The sequence below is a fragment of the Pseudopipra pipra genome, chromosome 22, assembly GCF_036250125.1.
Source record: "Pseudopipra pipra isolate bDixPip1 chromosome 22, bDixPip1.hap1, whole genome shotgun sequence".
Lineage (NCBI taxonomy): Eukaryota > Metazoa > Chordata > Aves > Passeriformes > Pipridae > Pseudopipra > Pseudopipra pipra.
The window spans coordinates 1,250,728-1,268,386 of NC_087570.1; the positions used below are offsets into that span (position 1 = coordinate 1,250,728).

The window sequence follows — 17,659 nt, forward strand, 5'->3', positions numbered from 1 at the left end:
TTGTACTTGCACTCCCAAAAACTGGGCTCACAGCTGGTACAGGCACGTTTGGTTAAAAAACCCCCCGTGTTTCCCTGAGTGTCCATCTCCAAACCAGGGAGCTCCAGGGAGACAAGGCGTGGATTTTCTGCTGGGGAAGCCACCTCTGAATCCCTCACTAAAGCCTCCCTGCGACAATGAACAGCCAACCCTCTCTGGTGGTGATAAGATGTTTTAACTGAAAACATCGGGGCCGTGTTTAAAAAATGATTACAAATTATTTTAACAGTGTATTTGCAGAGGGTTATAAAAACAGCTATAATATTTTTGTCCTGTATTCTAGAATTACCAGGGTGACAGCTAATGCAGTAATGATTTGTTTCAAATGCCAGTGTTTAAGCTGTATAAAGCTGATTTTATACATTTTTCCAGTAGGCCGCATTGTAGTTAATGAAATTAAACACACCAATCGCATTTGTCCCCAGGGGATGAGGAACTGAACACGCCACTGGTTTATTTTTTTATTAAAATAAATTGCAGCCAGCAAGATGGACTAATTGCCTACAGAATTGAAAAAGAAACATTCCATTGATATAATTAAGCCAATTTTCGTGGACAAAAATAGTTATAGTGGATATAAAATAAGCAGAGCATTCAGTGCAGTTTGACTTCTCCCCCACCCCTCTCTGTATTTTGTACAGAACATTAACTATTAAACAAATATGGATCGGGGCCGGGCTGACAGCGTTATCTGGTAATGATGCCTAAATTGATCCCAATAGCTGGGGCCGGGGCATTGTGTCTCAGAGCTCTGGGGGGAGAGTTCCCCAGCCAAGAACAACAGAGCAGCACAAACCCACCACCACCAAGTGGGACCTCAAAGCAAAACACCTGAAAGACGTAAAAAACTCTCGGGACAAGAATCAGTCCCCGCCGGGTTTATTCAGGGCTCACACCTCGCCCCAAACTCCTGAGCAGCCCCTGCTCTGGGGAGGGCTGTGCTCCAGCCACCCCCACTTCTGGCCCTAATATAATCACAAAAAGTGAGTGGCTGGGAGAAGACAAAGTCTCTCCACACCAGCTCGATGGAGGCTGAGTTACCCTGATGGGAGCATTCTTCTGTGGCCTACTGGAAATAATTTGGCTGTCTCAGTTCATTTGCACCTGGAAAACGTCTCCCCAAGAGGACCAGTGGCCTCATTTGCAGCCCCAAAGTGGGTTCAGTGGTATATTAAAAAAAAAAAAAAAGCCTTATTAACTTTTTTTCTAAATTGGGGCAAAGCACCTCTTTGGGGGGAACATGATGAAAGTTTAGTCACCCTCTGAACAGAAACTTTCCTTCCTCCCACTGTCCTGCACACCAAACACCTCTGCACAGAGAAGCACTTCACTCCACGGAAAAGGATCTCAGAATCTAGTCCTGCCCACCAGCACATCCCTCATTGCAGGGAAATTTCTTCCCAATTACAAAAAGAGAAAATAAAAAAAAAAGATCCTTATTCAATATAAGCATTCAGAAGCAGGAAGCACACTTATTCCAGGGATGAAAGTCGTATTTCATTTTTATTAGCAAAGAGGGTCACATCATTCACTGAATGAAGACAAGGGAAAAAAAACTCCTCAGGACAGGGACACTCCGTTACAGATTTTGACGCTGCACAACACACAACCTACTGCAATAAAAATGAAAATAAACAGCCCATGAGTAGGTAGCAGTGATGCATGAAAATCCATTAAGAAAAATAAAAGAAATAATAAGGTCATAGATCTTTTCCACTCTGACATCCCTGACCTGAAATTCCTCCAGAAAAAAAAAAAAAAAAAAAGGGGCATATTTAAGATCAGAAAGCACAGCAGTAATTTTGGTGTGGAATGCTGGGCAGCACTGACATATCAACAGGCTGTTACCCAGAGAGTGGAAACAAATGTGTTTGCACATCCCCTTCAGATGTCTTCATCCCTAACTGCACACAGACACTGTGGACGGGTATTTATTGATGTGCTGGTTACTCACCCCCACGGGATTAACAGCATCTTTGGGGAAATAGGCATGAGAAAAATCATTATTTGGCTAAAATGTGGATGCTTTCAGTTAGCCCTCAGAACTGTGCAAGCTGGTCATTTAAATAATCTCTAACTGAGAAAAAAAATAAACACATCCAGCAATAGGGGAGAGCCAGCAGGTTGTGGAAACAAAGCCCGAGCTTGTCCTGGCCCACGGAGAGCACAGCCAGTCTTAGGTGCCATCAGCTTTGTGCTGTAGAAAAGGTCTACACTGGAAACACAGATTTTACTTCCACTGAACAATTCCACACCCCAGAAGTTTAATGCAACAACGGGGGAAAATAATAATAAGCAGAGAGAACGCGAGTTTTACAGTTAGAAGGGCAAAAGCAGTGGATTCTTCTCCTGGTCCTGTCACCAGGGGCGGACAGGGACCCTCCACAAGTCCCCACACACCTCCTTCCCTTCCCAGCTCTGCCGCAGGACTGAGCATATCCCCTCCAGTCCAGGTGGCTCCCGAGCCTCACCTCCTTCATGTTTGCAAACTTCCCGGGCCTTTGTCTTTAAAGCACTATATTCAATAGCACAGAGCTTTTATCAAACATATAAGCCATAATAATCGGAGCCATAATCACAATAATAACGCTTTTCTCTCAGTGGGGCCTTTCCTCGCCAGCAGCTCCGGGCGCTCCGCGAACGAGCGGCCGCGCCGCGCAGGGAGGTTTCCCGTTCGCCCCGAAGATTCCCTTGGCATTGCCCTCGGGTATCCCAGCCCACGGCCGGGGCTGTTTCCAGCCCTGCGGGCAGGTGTGTCCCCGGCACAGCGGGCAGGATGCAGCGGTCCCGCAGCCCCGGGTTCCACGGGCTGAGGAGCGGGGGGTTATCCCAGCGAGCCCGGCGCTGTTCCACCGCTGCCGGGCTGGGAAATCCCAGCTCCTGCCTTGCCTTCTGCCTGCACGGGTTTCAGGTACACTGGGCTTTCTCCCGGCCGAGAGTTCCGAATCCTGCCCGTTTCGGGGTCCTCTCATCCTGGGAACGTGTGGCTGAACACCGGCCCGTGTCCATTCGCGTGGGGAGCACAAGAGGAATTCTTTGCTTTTCCTGACCTCAGGTATTTTTAATAGCAACCCTTAGGAATGCACTTGTTTTATTTTTTCCCTTTGGCTCATTAAAGACCTCATTTGCCATCACTGAACTGACACAGCAGTTCCAGCACAAAGTCTAAAAAATAAAAACAGCTTTAGGTGCTAAACAAATTTTTTTAAATACAAATTCAGCCCACTTTCTGCACATAACATTCTGGTTCCTGACCGTACAGTACCTGTGATTTTACTGTGTATTGTAAGACCTCTGTATGTGCATTGTCGGCTCGACAGACAAATGCATCTGCACAGACACGTTTTGCATCGACACGGAGGTTTTATAGGACACGGGAATTCAGTGAAATTGGACTAACGTGCCTGTCTTTGATGCACTTTATAAACTTACATTCGTACACGCACCCGGCAGTGCCCTGTGATGTAAACACACGTGGATAGACATCACAGGCACTTCATCCGAGGGCACGGACACCCACGAGCACGGCCGTTATCGCAGGCCAGGACTCAATCCCCGATTCCTGCGTCTCCTTTGGCACCTCAGTGCTGCTGCTCTGCGGGCGAGAGCAGCCAGTCCTCACGTCAAAGCCCCGGCTCGATCCCCCTTTGCCAAGTTCCTGCCCAGGCCAAGGAGAGGACGCGCTTTGCGCTCGTTCCCTCTGTGCTTTTTCCCAAATAAATCACGCGGGCCGGGTGGGGGAACTGATAAATTATATTTGCAGAATTCGGATGATTTTTTTTTTTTTTAAGAGTAAAGCGATCTTAAATCCTCGGCAATTTTTGTTGAAGCGCTAATTACACATCACCTTAATTAGCGGATCAACCCCCCCTTCCCTGCCCAGCATCCCTAATTGCCTAATTGAACAGATCCGGGGCAGGACGGGGGGGGGGACCCAGCGACGGCGGGGACCCGGCGGCGGCCCCGCATCTGCGCGGGGCTCCGCACCCGCGGCGGTCCCGGGGAGAGGAGCCCGGGAGAGCCTCGGCGAGCTCCCGGTCCCGAGGGAAGGGGGAGCCGGGCCGGGCACGGCTCTCTCCGGGACCGATGTCCGCCCTCGGGGCCCGGAGCTCTGGGTAGGGACAGGGCGCAGGAAAAGGCTTGGAAATGGGAAAAAAGCCTAAGCGGCCGAAAGCGCCATAAATTTTCCTCCTTCGCGTGTTCCAGCGTTGGAACCGTCTGTGGGAGCACAAACAGAGCCGCACGCCGGGAAGTGGCGCTTGGGCTGCAGCCTCTGCCTGCGCTGCTCTCCCGCTCCCTTTTCCCTCCACAGTCTCATCACCCTTAATCTAAAAAAAAAAAAAATTTTATATATATATAATGTATATATATGTATATCAGTAAACGGGAAGCCTGTCTCCTCCTCAAAGGCGAAGCCTTAAATCGAGAAGCAGGTCCCGGGGAGCGCAGGGCTGGATTCACAACCATTTCCCTGCCACTCCAGCCTGCCCGCAGGATGCACCGGCTCTGCCTGAAAACTCCGTCTCCAAACTTTGCCTCGGTCATATTCCTAAGAGTGAAAAGCAAACGGGACCGTAGAAATATTGGGCACTGTTTGCCAGCACGAGCGCTTATTTAGAGCCTGTGATCCTGGCCAGCCGTGTGTGGCTGGGAATTATATTCGCACTCTGAAATTCAGGGATTTCGAAAGGAAACGAATTTGCTTTCGGCGTGCAGCACCCAACTCCGGTGTTGTTTGCCTCCTCTGCACCCTCTCGCCAGCAGCAGCGAGACCCTCGGCCGCTGCAGGACCTTCTCCCCACTCACCCATATTTTATTTTCTCGCTGAAGGGCGAGGCCCGCAGAGCCGGGACGCGGCGTGGCCTTCTCCTGCCTGCCCGTCCCGCACATCCCGGCCCTGGCGGGATGCGCACCCAGGGGGGCTGCAGGGGCCCCGCTCACCTGGGCACCCCCGGGGCTGCTGCGCCCCCCGCACCCTGCCCGAGCCTCGGCTTTTGATTTACAGCCATTACTCGAGGCTCCCAAGCCAGAGGGAAGCCACAAAGCGAGCGAAAACCATTCCCGGCCCCGGTTCAGCTCCGCTGCCTCCGGTACCTGCCGCTGTCCCGGGGAGCCGGACTGAAAAATGCCGAGAATTCCTCTCCCACCCCAGCGCACACGCGTTCGTCCCCTTTCCCAGCCAGGTAATAGAGTCGAATTCCCAGCGGAACCTCACATCTGCTTAAAATATTGTCCAATGAAATGAAATTCTCCGGCACACTGTGTTTCTGCTGCCCCGCGTCCCGCTCGGCTCGGCGGCCGCGCACCGGGGGCCGTGCGGGCTCTCACGGCACCCGCACCGCTCGTGGGGCCGGAGAGCCCCCGAAGGGCAGCTGGGCAGGACCTGCGGGGTTCTGAGCCGTAACCCAAGTTCTCGCTACCTCGCCGGTGGAAACACGGCGAGATCCCCACACTCGTGTCCGTGTTTAATCTGTTTCGCAAATAAATACTCCTGGGATATTGAAACCTTAGCTTCGGACTACTGTTTTGAACTGTGATCCCTAAAAAATCCTCAGCTGAAACCCCCATAAACCGTTGGGCCTCGTATTGTATTAAACACCTGATTTTAATCAGGGCTCAGCCTCCGAACAGGCGCTTTCCAGGCGCGTTCGCGGCCGCTCCGCGGCTCCCGCGGCCGGGAAGGGCTCGCTCCCGGGCACGGAGCTCCCGGCTCTTCTCCGAGCACTCAAGATATCCAGGCACCGAGAACCTCCTAGTCCCTAAGCTGCAGAAGCTCGCAGAGCTCCCCGGGGGAGCCGGGGCAGCGTGGTGGGTCCCACCCGTGCTGAACGCGGCCGGACCCGCATCGCGCCCACGGGGGCACAGCTGCAAAAACCCGGCCCCGCGCTGCACCCCCCGGGCACATCTGCAAACACAGCAGCAAAAAGAAAGAGAAGGAGGGGAGAAAAAAAAAAAGAGAAAACCAAAAAAGAATAAAAATAAAAGAAATATTCCACTTTATTCAACCATTCAACTTCGCTTTTCCAGCCAAGAGAGCTGTGAAAATTACTCTTCATTTTAACAACCTAAAGCAATAAGTGATGACTTTTTAAAAAGTTATTATTTGAATGGGGGCGTTTAAAGCGGGTGTTTACTGAAAAATAAAAAAAAATGAAATGAAATTCCAGGATTAATCGAAAAAAACTTCGTCGCAGCGATGTGCTGACAGTGTTGACCACGGAAACTGTAACCAATCCCACCCTGAGCAGGGTTTGTGCCCGCAGAGCCGAGGAAGGTGTGCGGGGGGCACACGGACACGGCTGGGGAGCGGGGGGACCTTCGTGGAGCGCGACGGAAAATGTCGCTACACGAAGGTAAATCGCGAGGCCTGGGGCTGCTGCAAAACGGGAGCGGCGGCCGGAGCTCGGGGCCGGCGACAAACCCGGCGACAGAGCGACTTTGGGAGGAAAACGGGACCGAGGAGCCGCACTGGGGGTGGAGAACGGGGTCGGAGAACGGGGTCCCCCCTGGAACGGGCGCGTCCCCCCCGGGAAGGGGAACTGCGGCTCATCGCGAGGGGCCGGGACCAGACCTGCCCGCTGACCTTGGCCGCTGGAAACGGCTCCGAATAACGAACTTGAACGACAAAATGAACCCCGGAGCCCACGTGTGCGAGCGCTGCGAACGCCCGGGACCCTTCGCCAGCCACGGTTTGAAGCCGAACCCCGAAGGGTGTCCGACAGGGCCGCCAGCTGCCCCCCTCACCTGGGGGGATCCCCCTCACCCGGGGGGCTCATGGAGGGGGCTGCGAGGAGTCCCCCCCGCCCGGCTCTGGGCGCCTCCACATCCCCCGGGAGGCTCCCGTGGAAACCCACGCGGGTCCAGCCGGAGCAGCCGCCGCTACTCCCCGGAGCCTCCTCCGGGCACTACGAGCAGAGTTTCTAGCGGGGCACAGACTGCGCTGGAACTTCTGCAGCCTCCAGATATTTCGCACAGAGCCAGAGCGAAACAGAAACTAAATAATAATAGTAATAATAATAGTAGTAGTAATAATAATAATAGTAGTAATAGTGATAATAATATACAAGAGGAGGACAGAAAAGCTGCCCGGGCTCCGGGATCCTGAGCTGCACCGAGCCTAAGAGGGAATCGGCGAGGAACCAGCCCGAGCCTTTGCAACGGGACTCTGCGGGAGCGGGGACAGAGAAGTCCCGCTCTTCCCTACAAAAGCCACACTCTCCTCCTCGGAAAATCCATTCTAAAAACGACTCGAACGAAAGAACGGGAAAGGGTCCGCTAGAAGACGGAGGGAAAAGCTGCGCGAGACTTACGAGCTGCAATTCCACCCCCAAGTAAATTTTAAAAAATTAAAAATTAAAGACACTCCCCCACACTCCCCTCCCCCAGACCTTCTTAACCCCCAGCTGGGACACCCGAGCTGCCTTCAGGATCTTCCCTCTGGACCTGCGATTCCAAAGCCCCTCACTGAGAGCGGATCCATTTTTGCTACAAATTCTCTTCCTTCCCTCTGCTCGATAATTGTTCCCGAGACCAGAAGGGTTTCTCCCACCCCCCCCGTCTGCCTCTGCCTGTCTCTCTCTCTCTCTCTCTCCCCCCTCTCTCCAGCGCTCCGTCTCTCCGCTCCCGCCGGCAGATGCCAAACGCAGACCTCTAGCGCCCACTATTTCAGGACCCGGGAATATTATTTCACAAGACTTGGAACGACTCAATAAAAAAAAAAAAAAAAAAAAAAAAAAAAAAAAAAAAAAAAAAAGTTGCTATCCCCTTTCGTCAACTTCCAGCTAAACTTTCGCTTTTCTCCCCCGGCCCCGCGCCGCCCGCCGCAGCGCGGGAGGGCGCGGGGCAGCGCGGAGCCGAGCGGGGCAGCGCGGGGGGACCCGCGCCCACGGGCGGGCGGGAGGGCGGCGGGGCTGCGGCCGCCGCGGGGAGGGCGAGAGGGGCTCGCAGCCCCCGCAGCCCCCGGCCCGGCTCCGCAACCCCGGCCCCGCCGCCGGCGCGCGGAAGAAGGGAGAGAAAGGACCTACTTTTGGGCAGTTTTCTCGCCCTCGCCTTGGATCTCATCGTGTCGGCGTGTGGATTCCTCTCCTCCTCCTTGAGCCCAGAAGCAGCTACACACTATCTTCATCTCCCCAGCATTGTCAGTTTGGACACCTTCGCACATGCGCACAGAGCATTCAATCTGACACCCTCACCAGGGCCAAAAAAACTTTCCAATGTATTCATCATCATCAGCCTGGTTTGGGCTTTTTTTTTTTTGCCTTTTTTTTTTTTTTTCCTGTCCTATCCTCTTCCTCAGACCACTTATCTCTGCCCCCTCCTCTCTCCCAGCACCCATCACAGCCTTCCCCTGATCTGCCCCTTTAAGAAAAATCAGCCCTCTCCGCTCCTCACCCTCCGCACACTGACCTTACACACTGGACAATATTTAAGGATCAAGGTGCCATCCTATAAAGAGGTGATTATCATTATATTATTATTACTACTACTATTATTACTACTACTAAATAGCAATGCTGAAGAGAGTTTAACAGATGTCATCTTGCAGTCGTAGTTTAGACATGCTTTTGTTTTTAGTCTGAAAAATATTTTTTTACGTAAAGTTTTCAACCAGCGTCTGTCTTTATTTTCTCCCTCTTTTTTTTCCTTTTTTTAACCCTCTTCTCCTTTCTCGCCCCCTTTGGCTCGGGGGGGGATTTCGCCTAACTTTAAGAAAAACAACTTTTAAAATAACAGAATTTGCGCTGTTGTGTTTTGTCGGTATTTCTCGTGTTTCTACCAGAATGTTTCGGCGCTCGGCGGCTTCTCCCCTTCTCCCCCGCTCGGGTTGTCGGTGTTTGCGGGCGTTTCGACCCGGGCCGCGGCCCCCACGTCGAGAGGGCCCCGGGCCCCGCACCCCGTCGGGAGGGGACGGGGAGGGAGGGCGGCCGCTCCCCTCCGCCTTCCAGGTGGAAGGAAAGCAGTGCGCCGGGGCAGCGCTCCCCAGGGACGGGGGAAGCCGGGAGACACCCGAGGAAAGGGGGGAGAGGAAGGACAGACACCCCCGGAGCGTCGGGGAGCCCCGCAGGACCTGCCCACCCCCCCGGAGCGGAGGTAGCGAGAGCCCGGGCAGAGCCGCTTTGAAGAGAGGAGCGAAGTGTAAATAGCCGGTGATTGATGTGCTGGCTTTGACTGCGGAGAAAGCACTATTTTAATTCAAGTGGCCAGGTCAGATGGTCACGGAAGAAGGTTGAAAGGTAGGATTTAATGAGATTAATATGGAGAGAGGGAGAAACGCGCGCCTTCCTAAACATTCCATAAAATATTGGGGCGAGGGGAGCGCGGCGTCCCCGCTGGAGGTGCGGACCCGTCCCGGGGAGACCCGGGAGCCCTGGCACCGAAGGGCACCGCAAAAACAAAGCAAAACTTGTGCGGGTGCGTCAGGTCCCTGCTGGAAGCCATTCCGCCAGCTGCACTCCTGCCCTGCAGGTGGAACTGGGGAGGGGGGAATATTCCTGCTAATTACCGGTTTTCCCCTCCTCAATAAACTCTTTAATTGCAAATGGGAGCGGGGGCCTTTCAGATGCTACCGAGGAGCCGCGTTCGAGGGCAGGGTGGGGGAGCAGGAGGCCAAATAAAATCAATCCGTTTGAAGGGAACTTGGAGCCACGTGTCGCCTAAAATGCCGAAGCGGTGCCTGTGAATTCCTGCCTCGAGGACGCCGTTCCACGGCGCGGCGGGCACCCCGAGGTTGGAAAAACAAGCTCTTCCCAGCCTCACCGGTGAAACAGGAGCTCGAATGTTTCCAACCCATTGCAATATTTCTTCCAGCGCTCCCGGACGCTCACTGTCCCCGCGTCCCCCACCGAGCTGCTCCCGGGACGGACGGATTTCAGTCTGAAAACGTCGTCCCGGGTTATTTGTCCCTGTTATTACAGCGGTCTTCTGGCAGAAGACCGAGTAAAGCCGGGAGACCCACGGCTGGCGAGGGGAGAATGTCCCGGTCGCCGCGTCCCCTTCCCCGAGCCGGGGGACGAAGGGCACGGAGGGCCCGCAGCACCGGCCGGGACCGCGGCCGTGCCCCCCCCGCAGCCCCGGCCCGGCACAACCCCTGCTTTTGTTTTCTTGCCAAACCCTCCTGCATCCCCAGCATTCCGATTCCCCCGGGAATCGGCTCCTGCGGTAAACAGCCAAGCTCCAGCGGACCCGCTCGCAGATATTTAGGGAGACGCAAAACGCTTTCGGGGGCGCACGAGGGGTGTGGGGGGGTTCGACCGTGTTTTTGGTGATGCTTCTGCCAACGAAGCCACTGAGAAGCGGCCCCGCCGGGTCTGTCCGAGCCGCTGCGGCCGTTCCTGCCGGGCTGGAGCGGGGCTCCCGCGGCCACGGAGCGGGGCCGGGCTGAGCCGCGCTTCGCCGGGCCGGGAAAGGGGGAAAACGGAGGGGGGAAAAAAAGCCCTAAAATAAAAATGCATGGGGAAAAAAAGGGGGGAAAAAATTAGAGAACGAATTCTGAAGGGCCGGTGCCGGGGTGTGCCAGCGGTGGGCTGCGGGGCGTGGGGGAGAGGACACGCTGCCACCCCCCACACGAGTGGGGTCCCTTCCCGCACCAGGCACAAGCGGGTGATTGCAGTTCAGCCCCCGGGAACGGGCCCCGTTTCCCCCGTTCGCTTTAAGCCAAAACAGCTCGAGAGGCTGCAGGGCCGGTGGCGAGGGCAGGGGTCGGGGTGCTCCGGGGACGGCGTGTCCTCGGGACACGCTCCTGTGCCCACCGAGCGTCGTTCCTCGCTGCATCCCAGCGCCGAGACCCCCGTGGAAGGAGAGGGGCTCCTGGGGTTCAGCAAACCCCCGGAGCGAGGTGTGCGGCCCGGGCAGGGAGAGCCTCACAGCCCCCCGGAATCCCCGAAGCTCCCCCATCCCACCGGGTGAGCATCCCGGGGCGGCCACCGGCTTTTCCAGCCTGCACCTGTTTGAGTGCGTGTCGCTTCCACGGGGAACAGCAAACTAATTAGCGGGGAGGGAGGGAGAAGCGCCAGGAAGCTTCTCGGCTCTCCCGGGTCAGGCCGGGTGGCTGCCAAGGAGCCGGGGCCCTGCCCGGCCTGGAGACACGCGTGCTCCGCCACTTCCCGAGGAACTCTGCCCACGGCGGGCCTGGAGGGAAAAACGATTCCCTCTGAGGTGGCCGGATTTCCACCGAGCCTTAATAACTGTCTCTTCCAGGGAAAGCAGCAGACATGCCCCTCTGCACGACACGCGTGGCAGGGGACAGGGACGCGCAGTGCCCCAAGGGTGGCACGGCCCGGGGTGAGGATGGGGGGGCTGGGGGCACAAGCGAGCTAGCGGTACCAAGACGCGCCTGTTCAGAGTTTATCCCCTCCACCCTCGCCCCTCTTTGTGCCTCCATCCCGCTCCTCTCCCCGCTAATGGACATTTCATCCCGCGGCCCCCGCAGCGCGGGGGGGTCCCCGCAGCGCGGGGGGGTCCCCGCAGCTCTGGGGAGGGGGCGTTGGAGCGGCGGGAATTTATGGGTGGGTTCCCTGGCATCAGCACTACAAGCCATGTGTTCCCAGGTACTTTACAAGGCCGGCTTGGAACACACTCTCCAGGTGAAGCGCTGCGTGGCAGCCGCCCGGCTCGGCTCCCTTCGGGGCCCTCCCGGGAGCGCCGGGCTCGGGTGGGCACCCACGGGCAGCGGGGGCACGGGAGAGGCGAAAGGCGCTTTGCGAGCTGTTTTGCACAAGTGTTTCTTAAGCAGTAAAGAAGATTAGAACGGTTGCGCTAGTCCGGCTTGTCCGGGAGCTGCCGCACACCCCGAGTAACCCCTTCCCAAGGATTTTCGCATAAATCACTCTTTGTTCCCGCGCACGGCTGCGGCGGGATTAAATCAAGAATTAATATTTTCAACTACGCAAGAGCCCGGTGGCACAGGACGGGGCTGCGCTCCGCGGGGTCAGCGAGCCCCGCGCAGATCAGGCGGTAAGAATGTCACACGCTTCCCGAGGGATTTTCCCTCCTAATCTGCCCTTACTAAGCGGAGGAAGCGCACCCACGGGGGGACGAGGGGCTGCCTCGCACCCACGCCGTGGAGCAGCGTGCCGCTCGTCCCCCGCCGCCAGGGAATTCCAACACCTTTGGGACGCGGTCCCTGCGTGGAGCCGGCGCAAGGGGGCGGTTCAGGACAGGCGGGAGCCCCGGGGGTCCGGGGGGAGCCCCCGCCGAGCATCCTCCGCCCCGGGCCGCCGCCGGGGACACTCGGGTTGCGTCCCCAGCAGCGGCTCCGCTGGAGGCCGGGGCGAGGCGAAAGACATAAAAATAACAAAATTAAAACTCTCCGAGGGTGGCTGCGGCCCCCCCGCGCTGAGGGTCCCCCCGTTCCCGGGCTCACACCCGCTCCACACGCAGGTGGAGGGTGCCCGAGGCTCAGTGCCAGAGTCACATCCTCCACCCGCCAGACCCCGGCAGGTCCTTTCCTGAGCTGACCCATTTACACACTCATTGGTTCAAATCGGTATTTTACCCGAAAACCTTTGAGAAGCGCCGGAACAAGCACCACCGAGAAAGACAGAAATGGCTGCATTTTGTTGGGGGGGGGGGGAGAAGAAATTAAATCACTCTTTCTGGTCCTCTTAGCGATGAAATACAGAGGGGAAAGGTTAATATCGCTGCAGAACCTGTGCCTGCACGTCACTGTCCTGTACCTCACTGCTCTGATATTCCCCCGCACTGAAACCCGTCTGTGCATCAAAATGAGGTTATGAGACTATTTTTTTTTTCTTATTTCTAGAAGAAATCGCTGGCTCCTCTGGCCATGAAAAAACACCGTGTAAATTGCCATTTCAGATTTTTCAAAAAACATGTTCAGCTCTAAGAATTCTTCCGAATTCGTTACACTCCGCCGCGCGAGGCTGCGCCTTGATGGCCCCGGCGAAGGTAAAAATGCACGTCGTAAAATAAGTCTTAAAAAAAAAAAGAAAAGCACCATTTACATTTGAATATCTAACTTGAACAGGATTATAGTTACAATCGTCAGAGATCGAGCAATGTTGTCTCCAAAACGGTAGCCCATGAACAGACAGTTTCGGGGATGTAAACACAGCAGATTTAATCGTGACGGTCTCTGGGAATGAAGGGAAATTAAGGAGTTATAGCAATTTTTTTAGACGTTTGATCAAAATATTTTTGCCCGGAGATCGCTTGCCAAATGAAAGCAAAATGTAAACGATGGGCGCTGTAATTCGGCAGTTTTGTCATGGAAAGAGCTCAAAGTCCCCGGTCTCTCAGGGCAGGGGGTTCTCCTTCGCCCGGGGCTTTGGGGAAGGTTCTCTCCCTGCGGGAGGGGACCCTGGGAAACAAATATTGGGGAAGTAATTTTCGATCAAGGGTTTTTCAGCCGAAATACCGTATACTGAAGGCACTAAAACGATCTATGTTCGCCTTTTCCCTCGGAATTAACAGAACTCCCCTAATTTAAGGCTTCCATCGAGCTGCAGCACCCAGCGGGGTTGGGGTCCATTAATCCTCTCGCGGCACCGGCACAGGGGCTCCCTTGGCCGGGGGACCCCCCGCTCCCCGGGGCCAGGCCCGCTGTACATTACTGGCTGTAATTAAGAGTTCTGGGGGCAGAGTGGAGGGGGTGTGAGCGACCCGCAGCCCCCCCAATGCCATTTGCTGTCCTGCCAGAGACCGGATCGGAACCCTCCTCGCCAACACCGCCCGCTCTGGGGGTGACTCCCCTCCCCGGGGGATCCCCCAGGAGATGCCCCCTGTTCCCCTCTCCCCCCGCTGCCTGGGATCGGTCCCGAAGCACAGAGCGGTGCTGCCCTAACCCGACGGGGGGGACAACCGAGGCGGTCCCGCTTCCCCTCCGCCTTCCCCGGGCACCGCCGGGCTGGGGTGCGGAGCCCCCGGCGCGGAGGGTGCGGGGCCGGGGGTGCGGAGCCCCCGCCGGTTACGGGCCGGCTTTGTTTGCGCTTCCCCGGCTAAGGACGGCCGGGGCGGAGCTGCCCGGATAATTATTAGCTATTAATTGAGTTCAAGACCTTTTATGGCGATGGGAAATGAGGAGCCCGACCACTAATCCCGAGGAGGGGCTGCGCGCAGCCAAGAGCCGCGAACGCGCCGTCCAGGGCTGGCCTGACACAATGTCCCGGGGGCGGGGGGAGAGGAACGAAAAAATTCATTAGGTGAAAATTACAGCAACTTTAAACGGAGGGATTTATTTAGGAGACACCTTTGGGAGCTGCCGCCGAGAGCGGGGGGAGAGGGGCGAGAGCCCCCGGCGCTGCCCGACGGGGCGGATCCAGGGCTGCCCCGGGCAAGGTGAGGAGCGACGGCCTGGCCTCCCCCCCGGGCCCCCAGGGAGCAGCGGGGCTGCTCTTACCGATTCCGTTTCCTTATCTTTACACGCTTCCACCTTCCAATTAAACTTCCCCAAATTGCCAAAAGCCTGATTTGCATGCAAGGGACCCCGCTCAAAGATGCTAACTTATTGTCTCCTCCCAGAACTTAACATTTCTCTCTTCAGTTCCCACTTGAAAGAAGTTTTAGAACAGTATTCAAAGACTGTCCAAACGAACAAAACCTTCCCCTTCGCTCGGGAGAGAAATCCGGTGTATTCAATACGAGGGCATATTCTCAAAAGTTTGCAGATTTGGGTTTAAAGGCGGTATTGTTCGTGCCTTTTTCCTGAAACTTCTTTAGTTTTTTCCCCCCTCAGTGCACGGCTCACATGCCTGCAAAGGATTATTAAAATAAAACATCATAGAGCATTTTTTCCTTTTTTTTTTTTTTTTTTCTACTGTTTAGAATTACTTTTCTGGAAGAGCTTTCCAAGCATCCCTCCCCCTCCCCCCCCCCCCCCCCCCGCAAGTCATAATTAAGAACACTTTTTTCTAACAAGCAGGAAAAGTAAAGAATCAAACCGTTCCCCGAATACGCCTTTTTTCTTTAAACACTAACAGAGTTCTAAAGCCGGAAATATTTATCTGTTCCAAATACACCTGAAAAAAAACCTCTCGGTGCTGGATAAACGCTGCTCTTCTGCAGCAGAAGGAATTAAAACGGCGAGATTTTGATAGCAGGAAGATCTCTAAACGCGAACCTCAATTCTTACTGGGTTTGCAAAACCTGTTTACAAGGCGACATGATCTCTGCCTTCGAACACCCCCTCACACACACACGCCCCCGCTGTTGTCTTTTTGGGATTAAAAGAAGATGATCCAACGGGCTAAGGATGTAAAAGTCCTTTTGGGAACGCGATAAACTGCAAAAAGCCAGTGGCAACTCATTTCTGATTAACTCCTTTTTACAAAGGGGCGGAATGGAAGCGAACAGGGACCCGACGGGACACGAACATATTTTATTCATTTAATACAAAGCAGCTTTCAAAAAAAAAAAAATCTTAAAAAAGGCAGTTCAGAGCATAACTCACGGGCCGGGGGGGAAGGCAAAAACCTGATGGGGTGTGAGGTGATGTCGCCGTCATCCCTCGCTCCCGGGAGAGCGGGCAGCGCTCCGGGCAGCGGGAGGGACGCGCTCCCCGGGCTGGGGGGGACACACAGCCCTGGACCCCCGGCCAGCCCCAGGGGGGGCGGCCCCTTTGCTGGGGACCCCCCCAGTAGGACCCCGGCTCTCCCCGCTCCCCGTAAAGGCGGAATCAAGGAAATCATGTAAGTGCCCGGAGCACAAAGAGCTCCTGTCCTCGGCTCTGCAGATCATAACCAGAGATGGGAAAGTATTTACGGCACCCTCCGAGTGACTGGGCCATCGCTACCAAAAAAATAATATTTTTAACCACAGGGAACCGAGAGTTCACGTAGATTTACAAATTAATGAGGACTTACTGGAGAAAGTAACTGCAAGAACATGTGTTAAAACGCAACAGAAAGAATTCCATCGATTTCCATGAGAGGTGGACTGCATCCAGGAAGAATGAGTCAACTTCATTCCTTGGGCAAAACTCACGAACTGAAGAGAATTACTGCAGGCATGCTTTTGGATCACCCCGCGTCCCCCCAGTTCATGTACTGCTGTCCCACTGACTACCTCTTAAATGCTGTGATGGGTTAGAACGGGGTGGGGATTCCTCTCAAGAATGCTTTTAATCACTGGGAACTGATGTTTGAACAAATATATTTCCCCCACAATATCACATCAGTCACGAGTAACTGTTCAGCCAAAAAGGCTCTCGCAAGACAACACAAAGCAGTGCAGGACAGAACAGCTCAGGGCACCAGGAGGAACAGAGGCTTTCACACATCACAGGGACTCACTCCTGTCTTCTGGCTGTTTGTCCTGCTGCTAAATCTCGTTTCTCCTCTCCCCACAATTTGAGTGTTAAATTGTGCAAGGGTTTGGTTTCGTTTCCGTGGAGGAGGTGAAAACTCTTGAAGCCACTGAAAAGTTTCCTCCCCAGCTCCATTCCCCTGCTGCAGGGAGGTGCTGTTCCCCTCAGGGGAACGAGCAGCACCTTTAACTGAGAGAGAAACCCTTCCCCAGTCACACATGCACATTGCCTGGGTTTTATTTTACAGGTGGAGGAACGAACTACCCATTAATTTAAGAGATTTGAGTTGAAACCTCAGAACACTGTGATGGGAGCAATGAGGAGACAAACCCTGACACACTCTGAGTTCTGCTCTTTGCCTTCAGAAGCCCCAAGTTTCACACAGACCCTCCCATAACTTATTAACACACAGAGGGCATGTCAAACATTTAGAAACAAGGTCATCAGGCTTCTCAGCCTTACTGGTGACTTTTTAGCCCACAAATTTCCCACATGAGAGCTCTTGGCAGTCCCACAGGAGCACCACAGGTTTGTTGTTGAAAATAAGTGAGGTGCAGCTCGTGATAAGATAATCAATGAACAGTTAAAAACCAAGCTCCAAAGACATGGTTAGAAAATTAAATGCAAATATATACAAACTAGTCAATGGTTTCTATGAACATAAATGTCTGTCTACCTCATGACTGCTATTTTCCAGCCAGCTTTCCAACCAGTGCAGTCTTTGCACTTCTCTATCTACAATTGTACCATTTATAAGCCAGGAGCCCACCTCGCCCATGTGCTTGTTCCTACAGTGACTCATGTTCCACTGGGTTTTATTCCTGTGAAGACTCGTGCTGAACCAGAGGAAAGAGCAGAACCTTTGGGGAAGGAATGGCACGGTTTGGAAAGCATCAGACACACTCACTGCTCCCTGTCAGAAAACGAAAGCTCTGGTTTACATCTCATGTGAGAAAATGGCCTTAAAAATAAAATATTGCTATGATAACTGGGTCAAAAGTCTTGCTGAACAATACTGGGATGGGTTGCCCAGAGAAGCTGTGGCTGCCCCATCCCTGGAAGTGTCCAAGGCCAAGTTGGACAAGGCTTGGAGCAACCTGGGCTAGTGGAAGGTGTCCCTGCCCATGGCAGGATGAGCTTTAAGGTCCTTCCCAACCCAAACCATTCTGGGTTAGATTCCACACTAACAGAAGGAAATCAAATTTCAAAAAAAAAAAAAGAATGAAGTGTTTTATACAAAAGCAGCACAGTAAGCTGCAGACTTGAGTCCATTTGACAGGAAAGGACATCTCATTTTTTCAGCATTGTGTCCCATTCCTTCACTGTGCTCAAGGTGCCCCCCCATTGCTGGAAGAGCAG

At 54.4% G+C, this 17,659-nt stretch overlaps 1 protein-coding gene and 1 long non-coding RNA gene across 7 annotated transcripts in view; one reads left to right on the forward strand and one right to left on the reverse strand.

Moving 5' to 3' along the window:
- The window catches only part of PRDM16 (PR/SET domain 16), a 262,890-nt gene extending 254,648 nt beyond the window's left edge, over positions 1-8,242 (reverse strand). For 2 of the 4 annotated variants that reach the window (XM_064678373.1, XM_064678372.1), the window contains exon 1: positions 8,064-8,241. In XM_064678373.1, coding sequence (XP_064534443.1) covers positions 8,064-8,100 — 37 coding nt within the window. In that variant the 5' untranslated portion in view covers positions 8,101-8,241. Of the gene's footprint in view, positions 1-8,063 lie in introns of all 4 variants that reach the window. The other 2 variants (XM_064678374.1, XM_064678376.1) reach the window with 2 other exon arrangements.
- Positions 8,243-8,288: 46 nt separating this feature from the next.
- On the forward strand, positions 8,289-17,288 carry LOC135425768 (uncharacterized). 3 transcript variants are annotated; one of them, XR_010435743.1, is made up of 3 exons: positions 8,289-9,272; positions 12,800-12,945; positions 14,976-17,288. It is a non-coding gene; the product is annotated as an uncharacterized LOC135425768 (long non-coding RNA). The 3 variants fall into 3 exon arrangements; XR_010435745.1 differs by having other exon boundaries at positions 16,548-17,288; XR_010435744.1 differs by having other exon boundaries at positions 17,095-17,288.
- Positions 17,289-17,659: the final 371 nt, after the last annotated feature.